This window comes from Podarcis gaigeae (genome assembly GCF_964106915.1).
Source record: "Podarcis gaigeae genome assembly, chromosome: 1".
Taxonomy (NCBI): domain Eukaryota; kingdom Metazoa; phylum Chordata; class Lepidosauria; order Squamata; family Lacertidae; genus Podarcis; species Podarcis gaigeae.
Window position 1 is genome coordinate 117,665,207 of NC_139678.1, and position 23,721 is coordinate 117,688,927.

Sequence of the window (23,721 nt, forward strand, 5' to 3'; positions counted from 1 at the left end):
TTGCAATCTTTTGGTTTAATAATGATGATGATGATGATGATGATAATAAATTTATTATTTATACCCCGCCCACCTGGCTGGGTTTCCCCAGCCACTCTGGGTGGCTTCCAACCAAATATTAAAAACAATACAGCATCAGACATTAAAAACTTCCCTAAACAGGACCACCTTCTGTTGTCATTTAAAAGTAAAGTAGTTGTTTATTGCCTTGACATCTGCTGGGAGGGCATTCCACAGGGCAGGTGCCACTACCGAGAAGGCCCTTTGCCTGGTTCCCTGTAACCTCACTTCTCGCAGTGAGGGAACTGCCAGAAGGCCCTCAGCGCGGGACCTCAGTGTCCGGGATGGACGATGGGGGTGGAGATGCTCCTTCAGGTATACAGGACCGAGGCCATTTAGGGCTTTAAAGGTCAGCATCAACACTTTGAATTGTGCTCAGAAACGTACTGGGACATCCTTGGTGAAGTGCCTGTGATTTGGCATCAAAAACATCCCCGGCAATACTGCAGCGAAAGCGCTCGCCTCAAGAGCAATCACCAGTAAAAGCCTAGCAAAAGAAGCACGTTTTTAAATTGGCATTGGAACATAGGCAATTGAGCGCCAGTTGAATCTCAGGAGGGAAGGAATTCCCCAGCCAGGGTGCCACCACCAAAAAGGCCGGATCCCAGGACATAGCATAATGTACCTATACTATAGACAGAACCACAAGGCTGCCTCAAACCAGTGTTGCCCACATCTCAGGGCTGAGGCTGGGGAGTCATTCAGATCCCCTCTTTGCACCTGGATAGTCCCTGAGCCTTGTGTGTAGAGGCAGTTTGAATTTATCCTGTGTGTGTATAACTTGTTTGCACTTTCCCCCCCTTATTCACGTGACAGGGTGCCAAAGCATGTTTCCTCCGAGATATTCCCTTTTCTGCAATCTATTTTCCTGTGTACGCTCACTGTAAACTGATGCTTGCAGATGAAAATGGCCGCGTGGGAGGATTTAATCTGCTTGCAGCTGGTGCTATCGCAGGTAACATTTTACGGCGTGATTTGCAGACAGCTCCCCTTCTCTCACATACCTCTCCCCCCCCCCACTTGCCAAACCTGTCCCCTTTCTTAGCAATCGTTAATATTCATCGGAGCCAAGGATAGGAAGCTAATACACTATTGTATCTAGCTTAATCTAAATTTGATCACTTTTATCCTTGGTGGGAGGTAGTGTAATTTTGACGAGAGCTAATTACATTTGCATAATGTGGATAAACAGCTTAATGCAGCTCAGCAACTTGTAGTCAAATTTGTACTCTTGGCCTCGATAGGGGAGTTGCGATTGTTTCAAAGCTCTCAATGTGGGAGGCTTGGCGTTTAAAATCTCAAGGAAACAGAGAGAGGCGAGTTTATAAAAATTATCTTGTCTGGTTTTCCTTCATTTGGGAAGGAGCTGACATCGTATATAGAACAAGAGTGTGTTTTAGGAGGTTGAAATTCAAAATCATTCTTTTGGGAGAGCCAAAATTCACTTCATCTGCAACTTGTTTGAAAGAGAAGCCATTAAAATAGTTCACATAAGCATTTATTTGAAGCAGAAAGCAATTTTATGGTGCAGCCCTTCTTTCCTGGATCCTTTCTTTCCGGGATCCTTTCTTTGCTGGATCTGTCAGGCCCGTTGCCATTCAGACAGGCATAATGCATGGCGTCCGATCATTGCTGATTATGTGATTTTGTGTATGGGTTATTTACCAGCTTCACGCTTTATGCCAGAGTACATTTCGCCACATGGGTATTTGAAGCCCTAAACAGCTCCACCCCCATAGTTGAGCCTGGACACTGAGGTCCATCTCTGAGGCCCTTTTGGCGGTTCCCTCCCTGTGAGAAGTGAGGTTACAGGGAACCAGGAGAGGGCCTTCTCAGTAGTGGCACCCACCCTGTGAAACGCCCTCCCATCAAATGCCAAGGAAATAAACAACTATCTGACTTTGAGAAGATGTGAAAGCAACCATGTATCGGGAAGTTTTTAATGTTTGATGTTTTACTGCGTTTCATTTTTTTCACTTGTTGAAAGATGCCCAGAGCGCCTGGGGCAACCCAGTCAGATGGGTGGCATGTAAATAATAAACTATTATTATAAATATATTGAATGTACTCTGGCATAAAGCGTTAAGCTGCACAAGAGGAAAGAAGCTGCTGCCGTTGGCTTTTGGTTTTGTTACAAATGTGACTTCAGCCGTTTTTCGTATTCATATTCTTTGGCGTTAGAAATGTTTCTGCCCGTCTCTGTGTTAAACTAAACACTCATTTCTCCTGAAAAGGTGTGCCTGCTGCTTCCTTGGTGACCCCTGCTGATGTCATCAAGACGAGACTGCAAGTGGCGGCTCGCGCTGGTCAGACGACGTACAATGGAGTTGTTGACTGCTTTGGAAAGATACTTCGAGAAGAAGGCCCCGCAGCTTTCTGGAAAGGAGCCGCAGGTAAGGAAAAGAGGTGGGGTGTGTGGGTATGTTTGTAACTTCTGTTTTAATTTAAAGAAGACTAGAGAGTCCCAAGGCTCGCAACCATTTAAATACCTGCTCAATAAAGCTTGTGCTTATTCTATTCAACAGCACGAGTGTTCAGATCTTCACCCCAGTTTGGCGTCACTCTAGTGACCTATGAACTTTTGCAGCGCTGGCTCTATGTTGATTTTGGAGGCATGTAAGTACAGTTTACCATCCTCTAAACCAGGCTTCCTCAACCTCAGCCCTCCAGAAGTTTTTGGCCTACAACTCCCATGATCCCTAGCTAGCAGGGATGCTGGGAATTGTAGTCTCAAACATCTGGAGGGCTGAGGTTGAGGAAGCCTGCTCTAAACCAAGTGCAGGGAACCTGTGGCCCTTGATACAATGTTCAACTTGCACCTTTCATCAGCCTCAGCCAGCATGGGCAAGGATGATGGAAGATGGGGTCCAACAACATCTGGAGAACTACAGGTTCCCACATCCCTTCTTGGCTGGTGAAAAATGGCCTGATACATTTAGATTAAATTGTGTTTCTAAATATAAACAGGAAAGTACAGCAACCTAGAATACAATCTTTACTCTTCAACACTCTAGTTTTCATTACGGGTCTTAGTGTAAGGTTGTGGCACTGTGACACAGAACAGGCAGGTGATATACAAGAAATATAGGGGATCTGTGGCCATCCATATGTTGTCATTGTTGGACTCCAACTCAGCCCCAGCTAGCATAGTCAATGATCAGGGTTGGTGGAGAAGTGTCTGCACCATCCAGCAGTTCCTCAGCTTTTCTCCCTTCAAGCTTAGAATTTATGCATTTTTAAACTAAGAGTCCACTGGGACGCGGGTGGCGCTGTGGGTTAAGCCACAGAGCCTAGGACTTGCCGATCAGAAGGTCGGCGGTTCGAATCCACATGACGGGGTGAGCTCCTGTTGCTCGGTCCCTGCTCCTGCCAACCTAGCAGTTCAAAAGCACGTCAAAGTGCAAGTAGATAAATAGGTACCGCTCCGGCGGGAAGGTAAATGGCGTTTTCGTGCGCTGCTCTGGTTCACCAGAAACGGCTTAGTCATGCTGGCCACATGACCTGGAAGCTGTACGCCGGCTCCCTCGGCCAGTAAAGCGAGATGAGTGCTGCAACCCCAGAGTCGGCCACGACTGGACCTCATGGTCAGGGGTCCCTTTACCTTTAAACTAAGAGTCAGAATCCAAGTCAAAGATTATGGCCAATTTACTGCCCTTGGCTGGTGGCATTCAAGGTATATACGATGAATCCTAGAAGAACCCTGTGGTGTCGGCTGTTAAAAAGATTCAGGCCTTGGTTGATGTAAGCCACCATGCAAAAAGGTGTTTCATGGGGAGAGAAAAAGCCCAGTGAACAACACCTGACCCAGTCCTAGCTATTTCAGATCTGCATATACATTCCCTAGTGAGTGAGCTGTTGGATCAGCTCTGAGTACCTGATCTAGATTCATGCCAAGCCATGCTCAACACTGTTAAAAACTGACAAAAAGATGCATGGATGGGCCGAGATCATGAGCGTAACGCTTCAGGTATGGGTAGGGAACCTGTATGGGCTGGTGGTCCAAATCTTTATTTGCCCGTGGGCTAACTTTGACAGGTGGATGGAGCCATCTGTTATGGATGCTTTGGCTGAGATTCCTGCATTGCAGGGGGTTGGACTAGATGACCCTTGGTGCCCCTTTCCAGCTCTACGATTCTGTGTCAGGTGACTGGGGTGCGGGTGGTTTCACCTGTCGAATTTGATTTGCAATAGTGTGGTTGCTTTAGCAGTACGTTCCCCACAGGGAACATGCTAGCAAAGCAGTACCCAGAGCAGAACTGAAACACCCCCTCCACAGTGGTTATGGGGAAATTGCCTTACAGGCCATATTGGACTCCCAGGGAGGTCAGGATTTGCCCCGCAGGTTTCCCACCCCTGCCTTAAAGAAATAGCGTTATGCTGATGTAACCTGAACTCTGCTAATTTTCTCTTTGCCTCCTTACCAGCAAACCCTCCGGCTCAGAACCTACACCCAAGTCTCGAATCTCCGGCCTTCCTCCTGCCAATCCCGACCACATAGGTGGATATCGACTTGCAACAGCTACTTTTGCTGGGATAGAGAACAAATTTGGCCTCTCTCTTCCAAAGTTTAAATCAGGTGCCGTTTCAGCGCAGCCCAAAGCAGTCACTCCCTCCTGAGCTGTCCTCTCGAGCCAGATAAAAAGTAGTGCCATGGACAGAGAGCTACAACCGTGGCTCTGCTCCTCCAGTCAGCTGCATGATGCTCTAGCTGAATGGAGCACCGACATCGAATCACTCCTTTCTATCCAAAACACAGCTAATCATTTGCACACGGGAGACCGATTCAAGCTTTAAGTTCTATGCGTAGAATAAGTAACTAGGGCTTGGCTTAGCACAGCTTGCACTCCATGTTACTGTACATATTGTACAACTTTGTACAGAGACATTATCATGGCATTGAAATGCAACTGCATTTGTAGAAACAGGTGTTGCGGTTCTAAATAGTTTGAAATGTACAGAATGTTTTGGAAAGTGTTTTATTAAAAATCATGTGACAATAAAATTTATTAAAACCAAGAGTGACAGGGTTGTTTTTGTGTTCTAAGCTAAATTCCTCTGTAGGAAGCAAATGGATTAAGTTATCCTTTTGGACAACCTTGCTATAGTCTGCAAGGCAGCAAGAGGTGAAGAAATGAAAAAAGATGAAAATGTTTGCTGGGAAGAAATGGTGCAAACTCCCTCCCCCCGGCAACTGGTATTCAGGATACGGGCTTTGGTGGAGGAGGCAGAGCATAGCCATCATGGCTAGGAGCTAGGATAGCCCTCTCCTCCATGAATTTGCCTAATCCTCTTTTAAAACCATTTCATTTGGTGGCCATCGCTACCTCATGTGGGAGTGAGTTCCACAGTTTTAACTACTGTCATTTCTCCAAGAAGTCCCAACCGCTACACCCTTTCTGCATAGGAGAAACATTCCATCCCCTCAAACATGTTGGTTGCCCCTTTCTGAACCTTTTCCCAAATGTACGATATCCTTTTTGAAGTGAGGCGACCAGAGCCATACACATTACTATAATGCATTTGCACCAGAATGCCTTATAACAGCGTTATGATATGAGTTTTTCTCCCCAGTCTCTTTCCTAGCATGGGATTCGCCTTTCACAGCTGCTGCACACTGAGTCGATGGCTTCATCCAGCTATCGGCTATAACCCCCAAGGTCTCTTTCTGGCCCAACGCCACCAGTTCAGACTCCATGTGACCTTAAGATTTTTTTGCCCCAACACGCACTGCTTTCCACCGGTTTACACTGAATTGTATTTGCCATTTTACCAACCATTCACTCAGTTTGAAGAGGCCATTTGCAGCTCTTCACACGCCCTTTTTTGTTTTAATGACCCTGAACAATTAAGTACCATCAGCAAACCTGGCCCCTGTGACGTTAACATATGAGAGTGCTGGAGGTGAAATAGTTAAACAGGTTACCCAATCAGGACCCAGGGGGGTGGAGTCAGAGGGACTATAAAACCAGCTCTGGGAGGGGCAAAGGGGGAGTTTGTTGGGAGTTGGGTGGTTGGTTGGAGTGGGAGTGAATTGAGATAGTCTGTGTGTAGGTTGAGTTAGTGTAGTGAAATAAGCTGAGTCAGGAGCAGTTAGGAGCTAGGAAGACAAGCAAAAATCTGAGAGGTGGTTTAGTGAGAGAGAGCAGGTCTGGATAGGCACCCCATGATTGTAATTGAGCAATACCATTTATGAAACCACACGGTTGTTTAACTGCAATAAATAAACAGAAGTTTATGTTCCAATTTAACCCTGACTGGACTCGGTATTGTACCAGGTAGGGCCTGGGTGATGGCAGCGAGAAATAAAGTGGTGGCACAGGGATCAATAGACGGTGAAACCTCGGGGGATCCTGTGTGATCGCCACAGCCCCTTCACAGCTCACCCCTACCTCTAGATCGTTTATGTATAAGTTTAAAAGCACAGGTCCCGATACGAATCCTTGGGGAACACTACTTTCTGTATCTCTCTGTTCGAGATTAGTAAATTGTCAATTTACTAATATTATCTACTTCCTGCTACTTAACCAACTCCTCATCCACAAAAGGACCTCTCCTTTTATGACATGACTGCTAAGCTCACTCAGGAAGTACCTTGTCAAAAGCTTTTTTAAAGTCCAAGTACACTGTGTCAATCAGATCCCCTCCACCCATGCTTGTTGACAGTCAAAGCACTCTCAACAGGTTAGAGAGACAGGATTTGTCCTAGCAGAAGTCATGCTGGCTTTGCTGCAGCAAGGCTTGTTCCTCTATAAAATAGGAGAAAAAGTAGTGATCATTATTCTCCAGTAATCATACAGCCTTTAATGTAATGTCACAATAGAAAGATCACCTCTTTGGTAGAATAACCAAGAATTTAATATCAGAATTGGCAATTGGATTTTCTGAGTAGTATTCATCAGTAGAAACAGCATGCTTTTTTACCTATGGGAGTAAAAAGTCAACTAAAAATAATAATCCAGAATCCTTAAAAAATAGCTTCAAGCCTATAGGCAGATATTTCAGAAACAATTAAAAATGTATATCTTATTGTTGCATGGGAAAGAAACTGATGTGCAAAAAAATAAATCAAATAATGTGGAACTTTACACTGATCTTATGTGATGGTAAGAAAATACCGCACCTACTGCATAATCCTAGAGAAAAAAGGGACAAGTTGCTTTTGAAAGTATGAATTGCCTCATGTGCACATTCTTTTTGCTTTAGTTTAAAGAACTGTTACATGAGCAATATCAAGTAAACTGAAGAATTACAAAATAAATCCCAAATCCATTTTTATTATAGGCACAAAATACTTTTTTAAAAAAGAAATGGAGTTTGTAAGTTAATTATTTTCCTGCAGCCCCTCACCCCTGCCCCTGCACAAACTTCTGAAAATGCAAACTCTTGAAAAACAAGTCTTTAAACAGATGCTTGTGAGAAAAGAGGCCATGTAATGTTTATTTATAAAGAATTCTTACTCTACTGCAGAAATGTAACAAACAAAAAAATCCAAAGTACTTAGCAGGTATTTTAGAAAGTTCCCATTACAAAAAAGGGTTTACAGATTTTTTTAGTCATATACATGACCTACCACTGTAGCCTGGAGCCTATTATATAATAATTAGGATAAAGGTTACTGTGAACAGATGCATGCACAAATCTAAGCCATTAAGAGTACTATAGCCATAATGCTTTCCCAGTGCCCCAGAGATTGATGTCCACAGCATAGCCTGTCAGTTTGACTTGGAAAAGCTCTTGTTCAGAAACTTACAGAACTTAAATTGCTCTGAAATAGTTATATGCCATTGAAAGTTGAACTTTAAATATTCAACGTGGTTAGTGTTTCAGTAGAACATACACCTTGCCAAGTCAGGGTAAATAATAAATTATATCTATCAGATTAAGGGTGGTGATTCAGGGATTAAAAAGCAACTTTGCAAGATCAATTTCACTGATCTTTATACACTTGTCGACTCCACAGTTTACTCCACATTTTAAATGTCAAGTTCAGCCGCATACTTAACACATGCTACTATTCTGAATCCCAAATTCACAGCGAGACCCTCCACTTCAACAACCTAGGAAGGGATTCGGGTTGCTGCCTCCTCTTCTGCATCAGCTCTGTTGGCATTAATTTCTGCTAAAGTTCGACCAAAACGTGTCCATTCATCATTTCGGGGAACCGCAATTTGCTGTGGAGACATGGTTATATGGGAACATCAGTGGACGTATGAAAATTAAACTCATCAGCTTGAATCCAAAGGATTGTGAACAGGAGAAGACGCCCTTGTTCAAGCACTAGACTTTTCATAGCGCAGCACCTGAATGCAACAGGGGTTCTATTAAAGTGTGAGAAACATGGTGAAGAAGGAAAATATAGGCTGTAGCTTATTAACCACAGTGGGCTGTAAAATGGTCTTAAGAAATTGTACAAATGAAGGAATTTCTCTGGAATTGGGGTCACACTTCTAATGCAACACTCTTCTGCTAGGTCAGAAATAACCTGTGTAACAGCACTAAGAACTATCTGCTAGGATCAGGGTTGGAGAACTGGATCCGACCATTGGGCCAAATCTTTACACCCCCCACTTCTTGCAGGCCAATTTGACAAGGCCACCCACCAATCACCTGTCACAATGGCATCAAGTGGCCTTTTGCCTTCATGGTGTGAAATCAAACCATGCAGGCAAATGCACAACCACAGAAACTCTCTGCAAAGCCCAAACATCTGCTGACGGTCAGATCTTGTGAGAAGCTCTAAAAGGGCTTTGCAAAACTCATCAATCATCCGTTAATTGGGTCTTTTAATGCCCTTTGCAAAGGGCAGTGCTTGCAAATGTCTTCTGGCTGAGCCGGGTCTTTGCCTGCCCTGCACTTGATATTAGATGTGTGTGTGTGTGTGTGGCATGGCTAAAATAGCCTTGGGGCCCCAATGGGAAAGCCTGCAGGGCAAGTCCAAGAGGTTGTCCACACCTGTGCTAGTGGAAGGGCATCCTTGGACTCAAGCCATTGTGCTACCCTGATTCACAAGAGCACCAGCTTGTCCAAACCTTTGGCCTACTGATTATTGCCATCTGGCCCTCCACCAAACAACTGCCTAACCCCAAAGGGAAGTATGGATGAGCAGCCCCCCTGGCAATAGGGACTGGCGAAAGACCGTTGGGGTGAGGGGCTGAAGTCCCCCCACCCCGTAACAAAACTAGACATCCAAAATTCTTACTACTACATAGAAAATACTTGAATTGCTTATATCTTAACATTGTATCTTTGTATGCGGAAACTTAAATGCACACTGGCATCTGCAGTGAAAGAACTATGGCCACCTGACCCAAATAAGTGCCTTTTATTGTTGGACTTAAGTAAAATAATGTAAGACATCATTTTTACTTTGGAAGCACTTGGAAGTTACCTACCTCTCCCACATCGTAAATTATTATTTGTCCTTCTGAATCTCCGACAGCAATCTCACGTCCTGAATTTGTCCATCGCACGCGGTTTAGGGCAGGATTACCTTCCACAGTAATGCTTGCTGTTGGCACCTATACCAGTTTTAAAAACATACCATGTTTCAACTGGACTTATAGTATCTTTCAAACTTTCTTAACCTTCATCACAAATATTAAGATGGCAATACAGACACTGAAGTGTGCCAGCTGTTCCTTATGCCGCAGGAACAAAATACTGTATGAAGGAACACATTATACCTTTCAAAAGTTTAAAATTTACGTGATGCAGATGTGAACATTCAGAAGAGGAATGTTGGTAATGATAGGAATTAGAGCTCCAAGCCTTTAAAGATGACAGTTCCAACTTAATGTGTCCCTCCTCCTTTGGATAAAACCTTGTCTATGTGTGTTGAATGTGAAGTACATGGGCAAAAATTACTTTAGTACAGCCAATCATCACCTATACATCAGTTAAGTGTGGTGGGTTCCCCGCACAAAAGTAATATTAAAGCAGTACTTAAAGCACTCAATGGCAGCATCATGTTTGGGTTTTGTACTGTGCCCAACACAGTGTTGGTGCTACATTATTATGCTGTTGTAAGAGCATTAACAAATCAGTGGGTAGATTCATGAAGCTGTAGTGAGAGGTTTTTCAACCGTCTTATGGTGTCATGATGAGCGATGCACAAAGAACCTGTCTTCACTCAGGAGATAAGATACCTGGGAGCACAATAAATTCAAGAAGCTGATCTTAGCCAACGTCCCAGCAAGTACAAATAAGAGATGGCACATCAATTTAAGTGCATTCCTTTTCTTGTTATTTCCAGTGGTCTCTGACCTCACAGAATATGGGCCCACTGTACTCCAAGTGCGGTGGCCAAGGGAAAGGAATCTGCATACACTGGGCAGGATTCTCCTAACCAGTCTTGAAAATAGGATGGGAAGGCAAAAGAACTTTAAAATGTATGTACAAAAGATGGGCTGCAGTTACTAAAAGATCACAAGTTTGTTTTAAGGCTGGCAAACTTATTTTCAGATTTGGAATAGCCAATATAATCTGATCCTACCTCAGTATCGTTGTTGAGATTCCATAGGTCAAGCCTTCCCATTCCATCCACACAGGCAAAGAGGGCAGGGTGGGTGGGTGACCACATCACATCGTAAACATAGTCTGAGTTGTCTTCAAATGAGTACAGAGGCTTGTTGTTCTGAAGGAAAAGAAAAACACACAAATTGATGTATTTCACGATTCAGAAAACAAAAGCTAGCAAGGTAAATAAGACCAAGTACCGTATTTTTCCATGTCTAAGACTAGGTCCCCCACCCCCCAAAAAATAATGTCCAAAATTTGGGGGCGTCTTATACATGGGGGCCATCTCCCATTTTCTTAAATTGGAGTCCCCCAAAATAGGGGGCGTCTTATACATGGGGGCATCTTATAGGTGGAAAAATACGGTATATAAACATCTCTCATCCACATTGTCGGCAACTAATGTAGCAGTGTGATTAATTTTGAACAAAGCAAGGAAAAGGTTCGCCAGAGAACCTTTTCCCACAAAAAATAATAAATCTTGTGGCCAAGTAAAATGAAAACAACCTCAGTTTTACCTCTGCAAAATTGCCGTCAGGTAGAAAGAACGTAGTCTAACATAGGACTTTAAACCCTTCAGTTTTATTTTATTTGGTGATACCATTTGACATAAAGCAGACTGGATCCATTTCTAAGCAACGTCAGATTTCTGTGAAGCTAGCATCTATCAGTGTTAGGTCTAACTGCAACTTACTGCTGATAATAGGATTATATGAACTGTGTGCTTCTGAAACTGCAATGTAATATAATTTAGTATTTTCTTGCTTTGCACATTTTCATCTTTGCTTAATTATATAAATATATATATATATATATATATACACATGCACAGTATTTGATGATGAGAAATATGACATGCCAAAGTTCAGCAGAGCCATGGAGAACCTCAGCAAGAGGTTGCAGGAGATGGTGGGAAGATCCATGTTCATATGAATTACCTCAGCCCAATATGAACAAGGTATTTTTTTAAAAAAGGATGAATGAATTTATGTCTAAATGCATTACAGGAGAGATACTGAAAACAGATATTCCTTTCACCATTGTCAACAGAACTAATGCGGTCCCACATTACTGTTTACATGATGGTTGCCTATACAGGCCAACAGATGGGACTGTGGCTTACATTGTTTCCTCAATAAATTGAGACAATTAGACGTCTCAAGTTCAGATACCTTAGTAGTCCAAAGCTTTACAGTCCAGTCAAAAGAAGAAGTGACAAAAAGATGGGAAAAGTCTACAGGTCCAACCGCTGCATGGCAATTGATCCCTGTGATAGGTCCTTGGTGACCTTCAAACATCTCGCTGATTCCAGCTTTGCTGTTGCAAGAGACACACACACACACACACACACAGGAATGAATTTTCTTACGAACAAGAACAACAAAATCGTAAATAATTTGAGATACATTTTTTAAATAATAGGGTAGGAACTTAATAAACATATGCTTACCCAATAGATGTTTGCCCCTTCAAAATCAATACACTGGAATCTCAGTTTTTGAGCGTCTCGAAAGTCAAACGTTTTGGCTTTTGAACTCCAAAAACCTGGAAGTAACTGCTTTGCTTTTTGAACAATTTTCGGAAGCCGAACGTGCCACGAGGCTTCCATTTTGTGTTTCCCTATTGTATCAAGGCTTCTGCTTTCAGTTTTCAAACATTTCAGAAGTTGAACGATCTTCCGGAACGGATTACGTTCGAAAACCGAGGTTCCACTGTACACTACTAATAGTCATAAGAACACAGGAAGAGCACAAGAGCATTCTCCCTTCCTGTGGCTTCCACCAACTGGCCTTCAGAAGGATACTGCCTTCAATTGTGAAGGCAACACACAGCCATCATGCTCAGTAGTCACTGACAGCCTTCTCCATGAATATGTCTAATTCTCTTTTAAAGTCGGTGGCCATCAACTGCCCTCTGCGGGAGAGAGTTCTATAGTTTAACTACGCACTGTGTGAAGAAGCACTTTCTTTTATCTGCCCCGAATCTTCCAACATTCAGCTTCATTGAATGCCCACATGGTCTAATCTACTTGTCTATCTACTTTCTCTGTGCCCTGCAGAATTTCAAAAACTTCTTTCATGTCACCTCTGACTTGCCTTTTCTCAAAAAAAAAAAAAAAACCCAAAGGCTGCAATTTTTCCTCATAGTGGCATTGCAGAAGTGCCCCTGAATATAGCTACATACCTCAGAATTTTAAAATCATGTATTAAATAAACCTTGGGGAAATATGCCACCTCAAGATACAAAACAGTGCTTAAGAAGTGCTATGCCATCTGATTAATTCTCTCACAGAAAGTAAATATTTGGGCCACAAAAATGAAGAAGTTGCCGTGCACATAACTTTCAGAAATATGCACATGTTCCTGGGTCAATTTTCAGTCTGAAACCAGGGCATTCCCAATAGTATCAATATTGATTAAATGGAAGAACCACCAATTTTGGTTAGCTTTAACCCAAAGTGCTATAAAGGAAGGGCTGGTGTGTGTCTGAGCTGAGACTGGGGCCTCAATTTCATTTAAGAAAGCAATTGATAAGATACAGCCAGACAATTTCAAAACAGATTGAACAGCAGGAGACATGCTACCCAATTTAAGATTGGTGCGTGATACTACTGTACAATTATCTACAGAAGTGAGGGTCTGGGATGTTGTGCCATGATTCAAATGACCAGAATGATGGCTAAACGTCATCTCCCATTACATAATTCTAAAGCCATTTTATCCAGAATAAGGGAAATATTTATGCCAATAAGAGGCTTTCTGGAACGTGAAAGAATACCCTGCATTGTTTATACACAATTGCCCATATAACTGTTGGGGAACTACCTCAAACCTGCTTTATCTTACAGAGCATAATGAGAAGGGCCGTCATCTTTTAAAAACAGGGGTCCCAGTTTCTATTCACCTGCCATGGCGACATGCGGTGTACACAGAGCCTTCCTCACTTCCAACGACAAAGTTGTTGACATCACCAACAGGGAAAGACATACAAGTGACAGCTACAGCCTTGGATTGCTTGTGAACTAGCTCCATGCTATCCTGGGGAGAAAAATATCACATACAAATCTTTCCGGTTTGCTGAGAACTTTCTGCCAAGAATCAAGGAAGATTTCTGATACTAGTTTCCAAAGAAACATTTTTTGAATCTTGCTGCATTCTTATTCTCACGTTTAAAGCATTTGATGCAATAAAAATGCACGAACTGCATAAAAACAGGGCATGGCCCTGTTTTCTCAGAACGTCCTGGAGGACCTAAGATCTACACTTAGAATCATAGAGTTGGAAGGGATCCTGAGGGTCATTTAGTCCAACCCCTTGCAATGCAGGAATTCTGCCCACAGCCATCCTTGGCTTAACATGTGAATTATATAAATTGTGCCCTTTTCACATGGCTACCTATGCTATAAATTTATATCCCACTTTTACAAGGAGTCCAAGGAGTGCAGCATGCGTGGATCTGATCCTCATTACTGACCTGCAAGATACCATGAAATTATCATTTGCAATTAAGAAGTCAAGCATTTGACTCCGCAAAACAGGCTGGAGGGGTGTCGTGAGGCACGCGAGGAAAAGCAAACCAAATTTTAAAACGAAGTGCAAACTACAAAATATATAGACAGAACCAACCAAAATGTTTTGTTCGCCAAGCAAGACTAAGGTAATTGCTAACAGGAGAAAAAGTCCCTTGGTGACACTGTCATGGTGCAGTAAAAACAGAGCTTAACATGCACCTTGCGAATGGGAGAAGCCAATCCCATCAAAATGCTAATGTTCTAAAATTATTTTCTGCACATGCACAGAACTCTGGTGTGAGACTGCACACGGATCACATAGAAGCAGTGTTTGATTGTTTTACCTGTGGCTGTGAAAGCATATCCAGACTCCACGAGCAGATTTTTCCATCAGTCGAGATGCTGATAAGGTTATGGGCATTCTGAGTCCCCACCACATTCACACAATACACAGGATGCTAAAGCAGAAGTGGGCGACGTAGATTAGCAATGCTTCGTCAGGGTAATTTACAGACAACTTAGCGCAAGTGCAAAATTTAGCTTTTAAAGTGACATTTAAGTTGAGAAGATAGGCAAGATTATCTGGATACCTAGCTCACTTTCCACAGATGCTCCCCAACAGGGGTTTGAGTTTTTTGTGCAAGGTGCCTAGTCCTTCTGTAGTGTTACAAATTTAGCTGAAAGCACAAACAGTGCTGTCAAGAGTTTATTTCTGAACTATGCCATTTATTGGGGCAGTGGGGCGGAGGGAAGAATGGCAAACAAAAGCTGTGATGAAGAAGGGACTGAGCATAGGTTAAAATGCAACTAAAGGAGATGGGGGGCATTGAAAGGAGTTGCTACAAGTCCTTAAAAAGTATAATATACTTTATCAATGGTCACAAAGCACAGAGCATAGCTAAGTGAGCTCCTTGGTCAGACAGGCTGTGTTGAAAGCATAATTAGTAACTTCTATAGCTCAATGTTTTCCTAGTAGAACTAATATGCCTCTGAATATGGATGTGGGTACAAATGGACAGTTACAGATACAACGTCATGTCTAATACTAATAAATGTAGAGAGCACTTGGAAGCTGGAGAAAGCACACGTGAATAAGTGGGAATACTTTAGGGCTGAGTAATATTAAGTGGTGGGTTGCCTTTGGGGGAGAAAGGGTAGCTGAATTTGTATCTGATTATCTGAAGAATTTAATAAAAACAAGCACGTGAAGACCTAACTTTAAAAAAAGGTTTCTAATATAAGAGCCTTACATAGAATATTTTTTAACATAGAATGCTGCAAAAAATGAATGCTTATTGTTTGCAGCCTTCAAAAGATAGTAACAGATATCACTACTCATCCTACATTAATGGGTTAATTTGAGAATAAGGAAGTAATTTGGGGGGGGGGGGTTGATATTTCATTCCCTACCGTGTGAGCAGCAGCTGAAAGGGGAGTTCTCTGAACTGGTGTTCGCTTATTGCTGCGATTATCCCATAGCACAATTTGTCCTGAGTATGTGCCACCAACCACCAAATTTGGATGAAATTTTGCAAATGTAGCCGACATCACAGCTGACTGTAAGGGCAAAAGAAAAAAGAAAAAAGAAAAGTAAATGCTTTTTCTATATTTCAATTGTTGCTGAAACCTTTAGAATGATGTTACAATATCACATTACATTTTAGCAATGGTTTGTGAAGTTTCAGAATTGTGAGATTTTGAAAAGCGCAATAGCAAACTAGACTAGTACATTTTTAACTTTCCACCAACCCATTTAAAAAAAAACTGGATCTCAGTTTTTCCGCCTGAAAACATGTGTTTTAACTTAGCTTGCTTTAAATCCTCAGGCTACGAACATTTTTATTCACAGGTCTCGTCGCACATTTTAAGACCACAGTTCTTAAAACATCTCCTTGCATTTGACACACAAAAGAAGCTTCCTTTTATCCATTCAGAATAAGAAATGCAGAACTGCCACACACTTAAATAATCCAAATGGTGTTAGAAAGGCTGCTTGCTATAGACGAACCTTTAAAAAGGATTAATGGATTCCTCAGATGTTGACATGTATTTGCAAACACAAGCGGTTTAAAGTTCAGGCCTGCCCAATGAAATCATTATGCTGACAAATAGAAGGCGGCTCATGTCCACATTCATTAACATAAAATTCTTAGTCTGGCAAGGCAGGAAGTCACATCATACCTGGCAATGAAAGACATACTCTGGAGTTGTTTTTTTGTACTTCATGTTCCACACAAGGGCCACCCCATCAGGTTCATGAGGAGCATCTTCGTTGTTGTTGTAAGAGGCTACCAGCAACTCTGGATACTGGATTCAAAAAGGTAATTGAGAACAAAAGGGAAGATTGTTGCTTACAGAGGTAAGATCAGCCAACTTCAATTATCATATGATTTAAAATTAAGCTACTAAGGTCAACCTTGTTAACTAGACAGCTACAGCTAGAAGAGCAATTTCAAAATTAAACCAACAATTCAGAACCAGTAGACACAGAAGAGTTGTCTTCTATTTTGATATATGCAGACTGCTCAGTTTTGCAGCTCACACACTTCTATGTTATGCCTTAGCAATGCCTTCTGCACATTATTCTTTCCTTCCTTTCTTTCTGCGCAATGAATTAAGCAACTGTGCATTAAATAAATACAATAACACTGTAACTGCAGGTAAATGAGAATAATGCCTGCTAAAGGGTTTCTAAAAGAAAAGTTTTTAATGAAGTGTTATTGTTACCTGAGATGACCAGTCCAAGCAACTAACAACACGATGCTTTGACCAACGCTCATCAAAAAACTGTCTGTTTAGGGACAGTTTAGCACCTGCCTGAATTTCTCTGCAAGAACAATTGAAAAGGGGAGACTTAGGGTTACTTTCAGTAAGATTAAAACAAACCTAGCAACACATTTGTAAGATTCCCATATTACCCTTCTTTCTCTTCCAGGTCTCGCCCACTGTAGTCAAAGAAAATGTTAATTTGCTCAGAAAGAGCTCTTTCCACAATTCTTGTTGATTGGTCGAAGAAGCTCAAAAATTCTTCAGAATGCAAAATTTGTTGCTTTTCCTCTTCTGTCAGTTCATGAGGGGCAACTGGAGGAAACAGATTTGGAGCTTTATTTTTAGATGGCAGACTACAAATAAAATCATTCTAATCTTTAAAATAAGTGTATGTTCAGATTTTAAAAACAATTATTTAAGTTCTGTACATTAAAAAAAAAATCTTCACACACTGTATTTATATTATTATATAAACCTTCTTTATAATTCTGCACCTATTAAAGAGAGACACAAAGTTGAGCAATAGTTTAAATGTGTTATGATACATTTGTACCTTCCTCCTCCTCCTCCTTTTTCAATGTTTTTTCTTCTTCAGGCTCAACTGGTGGTTTTTGTACCACTGCATCATCTTCATCTTCTTCATCTGAAAAGAGCAAGGTTGTCAACATTCTGACCACTGTGCAATGCTATGTCAGGCAAAACAGTTTTGTGTATATATTATATATTCTACCTAAAGCAGTTTTTTTGCTAGAATGCAATAGTTTAATTCAGGAATTGCACTTATTAAAGGAGATGACAGTAAGCTGGACATACCACAATTTTCACAACAAATTCACAAAATGTAAGCCTGTGCAATCTACAGTAAAACCTCCCAGAAACTATTCAGAGATTTCAATTTTGAATTCCTAACCTCTACCCAGCATTTGTCATTCAAGACAGCATATGCAACCACAGTTTTATGTAACGTGCTGACATATTAATGCTGCTGAATAAAGAAATCAAGTGTCTTAAATAGCCCACAGAGTCGCTGCTTCCTTGTGATATGGAACCATCAGTGTCTAATGGTTTTTTCATACAGGAAAGATGGCTTACATTAGTTTTCAGGATGCTAGTCGGAGAAGCAAATTTTCCTAAAGATAATAGCACAGACAGATTACATTTTATTTTCTGTCATTCCAAATGCAAGCCTCATTATCCTTATCATGTTTGCCAATGAGAATTTAAAAAGCAAAATGTGTTGTTCCTTAATTGCAACAAATAACATGCTGCTGATGTTCTGGAATACTGAGAAGCCTGCTTTTTACTTTCTTTCTTTTTTGCTAGGTTTTCACCTTTGAAATAGAACACCCTAAAACACAACTTTTAAAATTGCAAGTGTTACAGCATATACATTGCAACTGCCTTTTCCTTCTCTGTTTCCAGGGGTAAGTTTCTCAAAAGACTTTTTTTCCTTTTCTTTTTGGGTTAAACAACTATGTCATCTGTCTGCAAGAGAAAGGCAGCACGCCTCGTCACAAGTAATGAGGCAGGATTCAACAGGGACGTGTTTGTTGCAGCCATCCCTGTGACCCATGTTCAAAGTCACCTATGGGGGATAAAAAAAAACAACCCAAAGACTGGTCAAGAGATGGGAACCAGCTGCCAAGCTCTGGTCCCAGCAGCCAGGCCAGCTGACTAGACAGCAGCAACCAGATGGTACTGCTGGGATTGTCTCTCCCTGCTCTGAGGTGGCAATGGGATGGCACAGCATTTTTCTGCCTGACTGCTTCCAATCATGTTTTTTCTCCAATGGCAAGCCTGTGCAATTACTAGCTCTCCAGGAGGTCTACAGACAAGCCTTTACCCTGCAAACAAAAATACAGCTTGTAGGGCCTACCAGCTGCCAAACCACACACATAGTGATAGGCTGAAGCAAGATCTAGGAGAGGAAAAAAACCTTCCCAACTCCATAGTTTAGGCAATAAAAATATATCCATACCTGAAGGAACAAATGCTTTAAATGACACTATATAACACACAATAATACAAACTCCAACTTAATCAAAATGATAATGACGTATGCCAATCCCACATTATATGAAATTGAGCGATTTTTACGTTCTGACAAGTTTACAGAACTAGGATAAATGGCATGAATGATTTCAATATATGCTCATACTTCTGAACCAAATGGTGAAGGTTAAAATCTTTCCTTTCAAGGGCCTCAATCAGCCACAAAGGAAAACAGTAATCACTGTCTTTTCAGCCAGCCCAACCGCATTTGTCAGCCCTTTCTCCGTCAATGCAGCCAGAGCAATCAACCTGCCAAACATTCAGAATGGAAAAACAATCTGAAAATACAGGGTATAATGCACCTGCCAGTGAAAATGGCCATTTCAAGAAAAGCTAGTGATCTCAGTGACCCTGCTGAGGAGGCGGTGGTGCAAAGGGGAAAGAACGCGTAAAAGAATTCTTAGTGATCTCCACTCTCTTGCACATTGACATTTCCTTACAAAGCATGCCAATTACAGCTTTTGTGCTACTTAAAAAAAATGAAAGCTTTTCTGGGCAAAATAATCACACAGAGAAACAGAAAGACACTGCTCCTTTTAAGATGAATTTGTACATACAATGGACTATTAATCAGAAAACTGGATAACTGAGCGATTCTGTGCCGTGTGCCTCAAACAAGATTTCTCCCCAAGCACTGGTGTAGGGAAAATTGATAAATGCTTAATTTTCATTTAATAGATGAAGCACTGCAAATAGCAAATTACAAGACAATGATTGGATTAAATAATTTGGTTGAATTAAGCATGGATTTTTTCCTTTGCATGCAGACTTGCTGCGGCAAACAATGCCACTGAGACTACAAAGCATGCATTCCCCTCACCCTTTCTAAGTTGTTTCAAGCTTTAATGCCATAAAACTAAAATTAAACTCCAGCCTCCCAGCTTTGTCATAGCACTCTGATTCTAAGTACCATTTTCAGTGACAGAAGTCAAATCCTTGTTAAATGCAAATGGTCAGCCCTTTAGTGCCTAAGTGACCTCATCCTTTACAAATATTACAGAGAAGAGATCTTGTCCCTAGTTGCCCCTCCCTTTTCACATTTTCAGCGTAGATGGCACATATTATGCAAACAAGATCCAAACTCATTCTCACGTAATACTCCACATTTGCTGTCAGTCTCTAGGAATTACTATTGCTGCATTCCAGCGCTAGATATGTTATAACAGCAATTACTTAAATATACATTAGATGCACTGGAGCAGTTTCTCATCTCCAGTTAAGACACCGTATTTTTAGATGTACGTATGTGCCACCATATAGATGACAGGCAACTTTCACCCTATTATGGTCACATTAGATTACTTAATAGCATACTGGCAGTGGAATCAAACCAACCACAGTGTAGCCAGAAGACAGTTTTCCCTTAACCTAGTTTTTATCAACACTCATATCAAACAAAATAGAAACAGAAATATTACTTCACTTCAATCTGCTATCTACATACAACTCACTCCGTAATTCCACCATTGCAGCGTAAAAGGATTGATTTCAATTATTCCTTCTGCTGGTCTACAAGCTTTAGCTGACTTTAGCATCTAAACAAATTTCTGGTTGCCATGAATGCCCTCCCCAACTTGGGGATAAAACTCTCCCTGGCGTTGTACTAAGCCTCAGGCACTTGGAAGCAGTAACCGCTGTTTTCCAAGTGCCTCTGAAGCTCAACATGATGTCAGAGATGACCCCTCTGTCCATTTTTCACCACGATGAAAGATATCCTTGTGAGTGGTACAATGGGGATCACATTTTAAACTCCTCACTGCCTCTCCTTTGCTCCCTATAATCAGTTAATTTGCCAAATTGAGTTGTCTTCTCCTGTACAGCACTGAGGAAATGCAGACCAGGGATGGAGAACCTGTGGTCCTCCAGATGTGATGGACTACAACTCCCATCACCCCTGCCATTAGCCAAATCATAGAATTTAGAGTCTAACAACAGGTCCCTCATACTTGATACACCTGAGCATAGTTCAGTTGGTGGAGCAGGAACTTCTTAATCTCAGGGGTGGGAGCCCCATGTTGGGCAAAATATTCCTCCACTGAAGGGATTGGACTAGATGACCCTTGTGGTCCCTTCCAGCTCTACAGTTCTACAGTTCTATGATTCTATGAATTCATCAAAATTCTTTCCCCTTTGATGAAAAGCCTAGTTCACACCCCAGGTTTCTTTTGCCTTGACTACTGCAACCTTGTCCTCTCTGGCTTTCCATTATTCCGCTTCAGCCGTCTCAACTCTATCCAGCAGTCTACTGCCAAAGTAATTCACCTCTTCCATTACCTCCTCAAATTCCCACATCAGCTTCCTGCCATCTTCCGCATCCAACACAAATTACTTACTTTCAAAGCAAACAAAATAGTAAAGGGCAAAATGCAAGCAATGATAAAACAGCCACACATATCCTGTAATTCTCTGACTCCTGTGAGTTGGGTCACTATTATTTTCCATTTGGGCTGATGGCAAAATGAGTCTGACAGCATACTTCAAGGATCACCTGCTCTTGCATGAACCTGCTCCATATCCCTCTGATATCTGAAGTTAGGTAGGTAGCAATGGGAGAGGAGGCCTTTTCAACTGGGGAACCTTTCCCAGGCAGGCTCTGGTGCTGTCTTTACAACCCTTTCTGCACCTGCCGAAAAGTTATTTGCCAAAGAATTTTATGTTGTCTGCCCTTCTTTTCCACTGGACTTTTAACTCCTACAACTTGTGATTGTTATTTTCTTATATTTACTGCATTTTATGTCTAATGCTGTATTCCACTTTGCACGCTAAGACTGAAGAGTGGCTAATAAATGTTTTAGAAAGTAGTAATAAATAATGTTTTTAAACAAAAAACAGGCAATCCATAGTCTTCTGTTGATCTGCCCGCATCTTACAAAACACCCCTGCCTACTGCCTTTGCTTCTCCATCTCTGCCATGCATGGCCATCCAAATGTCACTGGTCCTTTAAACAAGCTTGCCTTCTCTCTTGGTACTCTTTCTGTCTATAACATCTGTGTAACAGCACACATCCCCCTTCATTCAACCTTTGCCTCAAAATACAACTCTTTGGTGCAGGTTTTTGATCAAGCTTTAGCTTTAAATTCCTGCTAAAACTAAGCTTAAATACGTGTACATGAGCACATGTCCTCCCACCCTCATTCTTACTTACATCTCCTCCCCGGGTTGTTGAGTTTTAGATTGTAGGCACCTCAGGTATAAGAACTGATTTTCTGTTTGTTACTCCATAAAGCAGTGAACACACTGATGGCAAAAATAAAACCACCATATTGTGAACAGGATATGCAAACAGACCCAAAGCTGTACAACCAAACTATTTCTTCTCACTAACATACATTCCCCCAAAAGCATATTATCTGGGAAGGCAATCTCGTAATGACCAAGGCTTGCCACCCCTCTTTAACATCCAATGTATTAGCTGCTGCAAATATAGTAGTACAGTATGACAGCCCAGTTTGCCTGACACATTAAGCAAGGGGTAGCTAAAGTTGTGCCCTCCAGAAGTTGTGGACTATAACTCCCATTAGCCCTTGCCAGCATGACAAAGAGTCAGGCACCTTGGGAATTGCAGTCCAAAATACCTGGATGTTACCATGTTGGCTATTCCACATTCTTTTCTGGTTGGCATCAGTCTATCTCAAGAGACAATGGAGTGTGCTTCTGGGGGTGAAGTCAAACTGCTGGAGAATCACAGTGCCTGCTGTGCTTGTAACTTGTAACTGCTGCATCCTGTGTTATTTTTGCTGTGTTAGCAGCACCGTAGTCACCTCTCTGAGGTGCAAGCCTGGACAGTGTAAATTGAAGTCCTGGGCTGCCCAGAAAACAAGACCTCTCGGCATCACTGATGTGGTCCAAAGGAAAGCAGAGCAGTATGTTTGGCACCAGCTTGGCTGCAGGAGTTGCTGGAAGGTGGCATACAAGATGCCAGCGGTAAACAATCATTTAAAAGGGGTGGTTATCCTGTGTGCTGCCCCACATGCTGCTGGACTACAACTCCACAATACCTGACCATTAGTCAAGCTGTCTGGAGCCGATAAGGAGTTTTAGTCCACAACATCTGAAGAGCCACAGGCTAGCTAGTACAGGCTGCTAAGAAGCTCTTAATGCACCAGAGTCTAGAATGTCATGTTATCTGAACCTGGGCTCATTCTTCTTCCAAGCAAACCATAAACAGTAGGGTTAGTTTGAGGAGAAAAAACAGAACCCAATTTCGGAAGATATGGATGCCAGACTTTGACCTGCTTCATTTAGAGACACAAGAGGTGGGGTGGGGAACTTATGAGGAGGACGCACTAGGATGTTGCTCATTTATATGAATTATTGGTCATTTTAAACTATGGTTTAACGTGACATGCAAACTAGGTCAATGTATGAATTAAAGTATGACTGCATTAAATAGAGTAGACCATTCTTCATCTATTAGATGACAAGGGCAGCTGTACTCGTTCTGGATTTTGTTCTAGTCAAATTCTTGAGGAGTTCCTATTTCCAGCCTCACTTCTTTTGTTATTTTAGCCTATTTATTATTCCCTATCTAGGATTATTTCACATTCTTTTAAACCTTTCACTAAAAACTTTTAATAGCCACATAAGAACATAACAATGAGAAGTGGAGCTGTATGTCAAATCATTTTATTGATGAATATTCATTACACTATGCTAAGTGGTTAATTCTGTGTTTTTCCCTTGACAGAGGATCTAAGGTTATAAGGCAAGCATTAAATATGTGTAAAAGTAGTAGTTACTTCTTAAAATGCCAAATCCCTTGTCAATGAATGGTAAATTCAAGTTTAATGAACCAGTGAATTCTTACTTTGCG

General features: G+C 41.6%; 2 protein-coding genes across 15 annotated transcripts in view; one reads left to right on the forward strand and one right to left on the reverse strand.

The window, feature by feature from the left end:
* Positions 1-5,076, forward strand: part of SLC25A12 (solute carrier family 25 member 12) — a 60,704-nt gene extending 55,628 nt beyond the window's left edge. For all 4 annotated transcript variants that reach the window (XM_083708419.1, XM_083708421.1, XM_083708420.1 and 1 more), the window contains exons 15-18: positions 877-1,015; positions 2,295-2,453; positions 2,586-2,676; positions 4,485-5,076. In XM_083708419.1, the coding sequence (XP_083564545.1) occupies positions 877-1,015; positions 2,295-2,453; positions 2,586-2,676; positions 4,485-4,677 (582 nt within the window). In that variant the 3' untranslated portion in view covers positions 4,678-5,076. The remainder of the gene's footprint in view (positions 1-876; positions 1,016-2,294; positions 2,454-2,585; positions 2,677-4,484) is intronic.
* Positions 5,077-7,470: 2,394 nt separating this feature from the next.
* Positions 7,471-23,721, reverse strand: part of DYNC1I2 (dynein cytoplasmic 1 intermediate chain 2) — a 34,929-nt gene continuing 18,678 nt past the window's right edge. For all 11 annotated transcript variants that reach the window (XM_083708065.1, XM_083708074.1, XM_083708071.1 and 8 more), the window contains 11 exons: positions 17,409-17,498; positions 17,005-17,167; positions 16,814-16,913; positions 16,268-16,393; positions 15,497-15,643; positions 14,431-14,544; positions 13,480-13,613; positions 11,748-11,892; positions 10,553-10,693; positions 9,453-9,578; positions 7,471-8,231 (listed from right to left, as the gene is read on the reverse strand). In XM_083708065.1, coding sequence (XP_083564191.1) covers positions 8,118-8,231; positions 9,453-9,578; positions 10,553-10,693; positions 11,748-11,892; positions 13,480-13,613; positions 14,431-14,544; positions 15,497-15,643; positions 16,268-16,393; positions 16,814-16,913; positions 17,005-17,167; positions 17,409-17,498 — 1,400 coding nt within the window. In that variant the 3' untranslated portion in view covers positions 7,471-8,117. The remainder of the gene's footprint in view (positions 8,232-9,452; positions 9,579-10,552; positions 10,694-11,747; positions 11,893-13,479; positions 13,614-14,430; positions 14,545-15,496; positions 15,644-16,267; positions 16,394-16,813; positions 16,914-17,004; positions 17,168-17,408; positions 17,499-23,721) is intronic.